Genomic DNA, 8,156 nt, shown 5'->3' on the forward strand with positions numbered 1-8,156 from the left:
GGTTCGAAATTTTGCCAGGAAGAAGATACAGAGCTTCCCAGAGGAACTGGCCTCCACGTTGGTGGAGGAGGTGCTGACGACAAGGGGACTGGAGAAGGAGGTAGTGTCAGCGGTGTATGGAGCTATTTTGGAAGAGGATAAAGCACCACTCACTGGAAGGGATCAAAGCAAAATGGGAGGAAGAGTTGGGAGAGGTTATAGAGGAGGGGATCGGGTGTGAGGTTCGCCGGAGAGTGAACGCCTCCACATCGTGCCCGAGGTTGGGGCTGATACAGCTGAAGGTGGGGGGGGGGGGAAATGAAATGAAAATTGCTTCAAAGTAGGCTTCAAATGAAGTTACTGTGAAAAGCCCCTAGTCGCCACATTCCGGCGCCTGTTCGGGGAGGCTGTTACGGGAATCGAACCGTGTTGCTGGCCTGCTTGGTCTGCTTTCAAAGCCAGCGATTTAGCCCTGTGCTAAACAGCCCCTGTGAGTGGTTCTGTGTGTATTAAGGGTGACTATGGGTAATACCTGATTCCTTTTTGTCATTTGTTTATGTAAACAGGCTATTGTTTGGGGGTTGGTGGGAGGATGGGATTATTGTTATGGGGATTGACATATTTGTTGTTGATTATTGTTTATTGTTGGTGGGTGCAAATCCAGGAGAAAATGTGAAAAAGAATAAAAATATATATTTTTTAATTGACATATGAGAAATAGCAGAATGACTAGAACGAGGGTAGGTCCAATCAAGGGCGGAGATTGTGTATAGAATCTGAAGAGATGGGCGAGGTCTTGAACAAGTACTTTTCTTCAGTATTTACAAATGAGAGGGGCCATATTGTTGGAGAGGACAGTGTGAAACAGCCTGGTAAGCTCGAGGAGATACTTGTTAAGAAGGAAGATGTGTTGGGCCTTTTGAAAAACTTGAGGATAGACAAGTCCCCCGGGCCTGACGGGATATATCCAAGGATTCTATGGGAACAAGAGATGAAATTGCAGAAACGTTGGCAATGATCTTTTCGTCCTCGCCGTCAACAGGGGTGGTACCAGGGGATTGGAGAGTGGCGAATGTCTTGCCCCTGTTCAAAAAAAGGTATAGGGATAACCCTGGGAATTACAGGCCAGGTAGTCTTACTTCGGTGGTAGGCAAAGTAATGGAAAGGGTACTGAGGGATAGGATTTCTGAGCATCTGGAAGGACACTGCTTGATTAGGGATAGTCAGCACGGATTTGTGAGGGGTAGGTCTTGCCTCACAAGTCTTATTGAATTCTTTGAGGAGGTGACCAAGCACGTGGATGAAGGTAAAGCAGTGGATGTAGTGTACATGGATTTTAGTACGGCATTTAATAAGGTTCCCCATGGTAGGCTTATGCAGAAAGTAGGGAGGCATGGGATAGTGGGAAATTTGGCCAGTTGGATAACGAACTGGCTAACCGATAGAATCAGAGAGTGGTGGTGGATGGCAAATATTCAGCCTGGAGCCCAGTTACCAGTGGCATACTGTAGGGATCAGTTCTGGGTCCTCTGCTGTTTGTGATTTTCATTAATGACTTGGATGAGGGAGTTGAAGAGTGGGTCAGTAAATTTGCAGACGATACGAAGATTGGTGGAGTTGTGGATTGAGGAGAGCTGTTGTCGGCTACAAAGAGACATAGAAAGGATGCAGCGCTGGGCTGAGAAGTGGCAGATGGAGTTTAACCCTGAAAAGTGTGAGGTTGTCCATTTTGGAAGGACAAATATGAATGCGGAATACAGGGTTAACGGTAGGGTTTTTGGCAATGTGGAGGAGCAGAGAGATCTTTGAAAGTTGCCACTCAAGTGGATAGAGCTGTGAAGAAGGCCTATGGTGTGCTCGCGTTCATTAGCAGAGGGATTGAATTTAAGAGCCGTGAGGTGATGATGTAGCTGTACAAAACCTTGGTCAGGCCACATTTGGAGTACTGTGGGCAGTTCTGGTTGCCTCATTTTAGCAAGGATGTAGAAGCTTTGGAAAATGTGCAAAGGAGATTTACCAGGATGTTGACTGGAATGGAGAGTAGGTCTTTCGAGGAAAGGTTGAGGGTGCTCGGCCTTTTCTCATTAGAATGGAGAAGGATGAGGGGCGACTTGATAGAGGTTTATAAGATGATCAGGGGAGTAGATAGAGTAGACAGTAAGAGACTTTTTCCCTGTGTGGAACAAACCATTACAAGGGGACATAAATTTAAGGTGAATGGTGGAAGATATCGGGGAGATGTCAGAGGTAGATTCTTTACCCAGAGCGTAGTGGGGGCATGCAATGCACTGCCTGTGGAAGTAGTTGAGTCGGAAACATTAGGGACCTTCAAGCGGCTTTTGGATAGGTAGGATTACGGTAGAGTGAGGGGGTGTAGATTAATTTGTTCTTAATCTGGGACAAAAGTTCGGCATTATGTGGGCCGAAGGGCCTGTTCTGTGCTGTATTTTTTCTATGTTCTAAACATTGGGTATTTTTAATTATTTGTCTACATTTTGCAGGCTGAATTTTCAATTTTGTCCTTCGTCCAAAGTACATGGATTTACAGCTGTTGATTTGAAGCCAAATGGTGATGATGAGGTCAGTGATAAAATGTTAAGATATAATTGGGGAAGTGTTTTATTTTGTTTTTAACACAGAACATAGTCTCTACTTTTCCTCCTCCCTTCATCTGAACTGCCTCTGATATTAGCATTTGGGTTGGGTAACATATGACAGGCTTGGGTGTCTCTTTCACTCAGCCTTGTGTATTTCTTTGTATCAGCTTGTCTTTGATTCCTTGGTAAGAGAGGAATGTTGACAAAGCAGTTGGAATGAAACATTATTGTTTGGCTTTAGTATTGGTTTGTTTTTGATTCATCTATGCTATTGTTCTAGATGGTAACGATAGACAATGCAGAAGAATACGTAGAATTGATGTTTGACTTCTGTATGCACACTGGAATACAAAAACAGATGGACGCTTTCAGAGGTAAATCTGTTTTAAGCTCTTAATTACCTGACATGTTTTTCTGCGGCAAATTCAATGGGCAATTAATGCGCAAATTGGGAAATTTTTATGTAACTGCTAATGACAGAACTTTTGAGAAGGAATAGAAAGTTGAGGATTTAAACAAAAGTATGGTCATGTGTCAGTATATTAATACCTGATCCGTATCCAATCCTGTCATTATTGAGAAAGTGAAATTGTACAGAAATTGCATTGAGCAAGTGAAATTGTGCAGAAATTGTATCAGATTGCTCTTTGTAAAGCTAACAATAATTGTAACAGGTGTATGTCAAAAAGTTAAGTAAGGGAAAGTATAAATTGAAAGACTCAGTTAGAAAATGTAGGAATTTTGAGTTATTTATAATTTCCTCTTTTTTTACCAACACCCCCCATCCCCCCAACATTTCCAGATGGATTCAACCATGTCTTTCCTATGGAAAAGCTGAGCTCTTTCAGCCATGAAGAAGTTCAAATGATCCTTTGTGGAAACCAGTCACCATCTTGGACTGCAGAGGATATCATTAACTATACAGAACCCAAATTGGGATATACCCGTGATAGGTATTGAAGCTCTGTATTATCAAATTACAATTCTGCAAATGGATTCATGTGTTATTAAAAATACTAAGTTACCGGGTGGCACGGTGGCGCAGTGGTTGGCACTTGTTGCCATTTCTTAACCTTTATGTGAACCACAAGCTGTTTCTTATATTGAATAAATGACCACACGATCAGTGTTAGCTCAAAAACACAGTTTATTAATAACACAATACTTGTATCTCTATGCAATAATACATGCGGCTCCGTACTAAATTACACCTAACGACTAAGATGACCTTTACTTAACTTCGAGTAACTGGCACTGTGCGAGATAAGGCCTTTATCCGGGTCCACGTGGTCGGTTGGAGGTTGTTGGGTTCGTCTCAGCTGGGCTCGTCCTTCAGGAATGGTCGTGGGTCCTTGAACTTGGTTGATCTGCTGCAGTTGGTTGCGCGCAGGCTGGTCCCAAAAGAAACAAATCTCTAGTGCGTAGGGCTTTTTATCCTTCGTCTCTTTCACACCCTTTTGGGAGGTCCTTACTCCAGGTCCAATGGATCAATAGGGTTTTCAATCACCTCATCGATCTCAGCTGATTCGGTGGCAGATACCTCGATAGCTGGGCGGGTCCCAGCTATCATTGTCCCAGGCACGTAGGCTTTTCTAAAAAAGGGCGAGATGTCGCCGGTTAGTCTGCTACTGTTGTAACACCTTGATTAAAACTCTATTGTCCTGGGGGAAATGGTGATCGACTCTTAATGGATTCAAGTTTCAGCCAAGTCTGGTTTCTTTGCACAATACACGGAGGCTGTGTACCTGTCTGTGTCTCAAATTGACCACAATTCCCATGGTCCTTTGCAGGTGACCATTTTACATGGCTACACACTGCTGCCTCACGGCGCCAAGGATCTCGGTTCGATGCAGGCCCCGGTTCACTGTCCATGTGGAGTTTGCACATTCTCCCCATGTTTGCGTGGGTCTCACCCCCACAACCAAAGATGTGCAGGGTAGGTGGATTGGCGACGCTACATTGCCATTTAATTTGAGGGGGGAAAGAATTGGGCACTTTAAATTATGGGAAAAAATACTCAGTTATCATTTTCTGAGCTCTGAACAGGGAGGTTTATGATACAGATTTGAATAAAGGATAAATATGTATTTGTTGGATTACCATATTCAATGATTGGATCAAATGAACCATATTTTCTTAATGCCACTTTCGATGTATTTGGAAATATTCTTGTGCAATGCTCTGTATTGTACAGTTGCAGGAATCCAACAGTTAGTCATTGTGGCACATAAGGGAGGCCATTCGGCCCATTGAGTTTGTTCCAGCTATGAAGAGTAGCCATCCAGTCAGTTTCGTTTCCCCCTCTACCCTGAAGCCCTGCAAAGTTATGACGAGAAATTAGTACCTGCAAAATTAGTACTTGTTTTCTTGCAAGTTAAACATGTTGTCCAAAATGCAACGTATGCTATTCATATTTTTCCTCCCAATCAGATTTCTGTCATACAACGTACACAGCTAAAAGAGAGAAAGTACTTTATTTAAAAATGCGTAGTTGTTGACATGGGCCATATAAGAGGTTTGACACTATTCTAGTTAATAATCCTTAAAGGATTCCTCCAAACATTTTGACAAAGCCATAGATGACATTAGAGCATTAATTGGCACCCTTAATTCCCAATCTCAGCAGTGTTTCATCACTGACTCAGGTGATTGCGTTTATAAGGTACATAAACGCGAGCCAGTTTTATAAGAATTGTTTTGTTGAACATGCGACCAAGAGGCTGTTATATTAAATGTTCCCTTTTCTTTAGGTTGCAGCTTCTAATGCTCAGTTTCTTTTTTATGTTGACTTCTTAATGTAAGAAAATGAATCACGATCAATATCTCTTATTAAATCCTTTTTTTTTTGCTCAGTCCGGGATTTATTCGATTTATAAAGGTTCTTTGTGGGATGTCGTCAGATGAAAGGAAGGCATTTCTGCAGTTCACCACAGGATGTTCCACTCTGCCACCAGGTGGTTTGGCCAATCTTCATCCGCGGCTCACTATTGTACGCAAGGTGTGTGACCTAAACTACATTCAAAACTCTGTTCGTGTTAGAAAAACTGCCAAATAGTAAAATATCTCCTCTTGGATAAATGATAATTGCATAAATCTCTTCTGGAATAGGTGGTTCCAGATTATAAATTCTATAAAGTTGTTGTTTACTAAATATGATGCATGAAATTACCCACGGAATGTATTTCACCACATTTCTTCTTGTTAGGTTGATGCAACAGACGCAAGTTATCCATCAGTAAACACGTGTGTGCACTACCTAAAATTGCCTGAATATTCCTCTGAAGAAATTATGAGAGAACGTTTGCTAGCTGCTACAATGGAGAAAGGTTTTCATCTTAACTGAGCTAATGGATCGTGACTGGGACACTGAATTTGAAACTAGAAAAGCCTCTTGTGTTTGTGTGAAAAATGTTGATCTCCGACTGTGTTCTTATACAGCTTGCCTTTTTTTGAGGCTTTAAAGAATAAACATAATTAATAAATGTTAGCTGCTAATGTTTTGGCAGGAACAAACTTCTCCTGTTAATAACAAGGCCAGCAAACACAGAGCACTGAGTGCTGCTTCAAGGGCTTATGAGATTGGAAGCTGGGACAGTCCTGTAAATGTTCCCAAGAGCAGTTTTTGTCATGTTTTCAGTGTTTAATTTCTGACAAGGTGTCATGTTCTATTTAGTTTATGATGCACAGCAATTGGTACCTTGGTTCACTATGAATGCCACTTTCTGACCTCCTTTGCTGGCCTAATGCTACCGGCCGAGAACCTGCTTGTGTAGAATTGTATATGTATAGAGAGTGAATGGGCATTTCTTCCAACAGCATTTCCTGTTTACTAGTGCCTGCACTGGTTATTTGAGTATTAAAATTTTACTTGCTGTCATTTTAGTATACAATCATGAATAAGCTTTTTTTTCCCCTTGTTTGGTTGGTATGCATATATGCTTTCATTCTTTAATGTCCTGCTCTGAAGATCAAATCCTTGAGTGCAGTTGTGCAATTTTACAGTAAAGCTAGAAACACTGGTTCTGGGTGCAAGGCACACGTTGAAGCAAGCTAAGCTTTTCCCTGTATTTCTTTGTATATTATAAACATTTATTTAACTGAGTTGCAGTTTCAAGTCACACAAACTATTTTCAAATGTGTATGCTTAAAATAATCATTAAAATATTTGCAAAGTATTTGAGCGAATTGCCTTTTTTATAAAGTTGGTTAAGCTTTTGTAATTTAGTGATTTGTTTTGGGTGGGAATATTTCTATTTTCCATAAGCTAAATAAAGCTAAAAGAAAATGAAATTGCCTTTATATATTTCCTTTCACGATCTCTGATGCCCTGAGCCATTTCACTAATGTGAATTATTCACTTAATGGTGGGTGGTGCAGTGGTTAGCACTTTTGCATCACGGCGCCGAGGACCCTGGTTAGATCCCGGCCTCGGGTCACTGTCTGTGTGGAGTTTGCACATTCTCCCCATGGCTGCCTGGGTCCCACCCCTACAACCCAAAGATGTGCAAGATAGGTGAATTGGCCATGCTACATTACCCCTTAATTGGAATAAAAGAATTGGGAACTTTTTTTTTAATGTTTAATTTATTACATGTGCAATGAATAAATCACATAACTTCAAAAATCAGACATATCAAAAAAGTTCAAGGTGGAATCATATTGACCTGATACTACTTTCTCCCATCTACCATGACCAAGTCTGCAAGTGCCCAAGCATAGGGCCTAAAGCCAACTTCTGTAGGTGCCTTTCCATTGCATCGAGAGGAAACGCTAGATAGGACAGCCAACATCTATTCGTATCATATTTCGACTGTTTGCCATTGTCGTGCACTTGTACGCTTGCCTCTCTGCCAAATTCTTAGAACACACAGGGGCAGCATAAATAGGATACTTTTTTTCTTTCCACAGCAGCTTGGAGTCTTCCCCAGAAGCTATGGAGAGGAATAAGTTACTTTGAATCATAGAAGTTACAGTGCGGAAGGAGGCCATTTGGCCCATCAAGTCTGCACCGGCTCTTGGAAAGAGCACCCTACTGAAGCCCAGTCTTCCACCCTACCCCATAACCCAGTAACCCCACCCAACACTAAGAGCAATTTTGGACACTAAGGACAATTTAGCATGGCCAATCCACCTAACCGGCACATCTTTGAACAGTGAGAGGAAACCGGAGCACCCGGAGGAAACCCACGCACACACGGGGAGAACGTGCAGACTCCGGACAGACAGTGACCCAAGCTGGGAATCAAACCTGGGACCCTGGAACTGTGAAGCAATTGTGCTAACCACTATGCTGCCGTGCTGCCCCTACTTTTTTTTTTCTGTGGAAGAGAGGGAGAAGAAAATACAGTTTAGGATCTCTGCTGATTCAGCTGTAATTCTCTTAGTCCTGTCATCAAATGGATGTAACAAGTTTTTCCAATGAGAGATGCATTGTGAAAACATTGAGCGATGAAGGTTAATCTCCACACTGAATCAAGTTCTCCCTGCCAAACAACTGGAGCTAACTCATCTTTAATTTGTAACATATGTAGTGGGGAGAATGAGAGTTATCTCTGGGTCAGTTTACCTTGAAAGAACTGG

The 8,156-nt window shown here is 41.9% G+C and overlaps 1 protein-coding gene across 5 annotated transcripts in view; it reads left to right on the plus strand.

Moving 5' to 3' along the window:
- hectd1 (HECT domain containing 1) overlaps window positions 1-6,751 on the plus strand; it is a 135,997-nt gene extending 129,246 nt beyond the window's left edge. For all 5 annotated transcript variants that reach the window (XM_038781387.1, XM_038781417.1, XM_038781402.1 and 2 more), the window contains 5 exons: window positions 2,481-2,559; window positions 2,857-2,950; window positions 3,379-3,529; window positions 5,430-5,574; window positions 5,782-6,751. In XM_038781387.1, the coding sequence (XP_038637315.1) occupies window positions 2,481-2,559; window positions 2,857-2,950; window positions 3,379-3,529; window positions 5,430-5,574; window positions 5,782-5,919 (607 nt within the window). In that variant the 3' untranslated portion in view covers window positions 5,920-6,751. The remainder of the gene's footprint in view (window positions 1-2,480; window positions 2,560-2,856; window positions 2,951-3,378; window positions 3,530-5,429; window positions 5,575-5,781) is intronic.
- The last annotated feature ends 1,405 nt before the right edge of the window (window positions 6,752-8,156 follow it).

Source organism: Scyliorhinus canicula, chromosome 2 (genome assembly GCF_902713615.1).
Source record: "Scyliorhinus canicula chromosome 2, sScyCan1.1, whole genome shotgun sequence".
Lineage (NCBI taxonomy): Eukaryota > Metazoa > Chordata > Chondrichthyes > Carcharhiniformes > Scyliorhinidae > Scyliorhinus > Scyliorhinus canicula.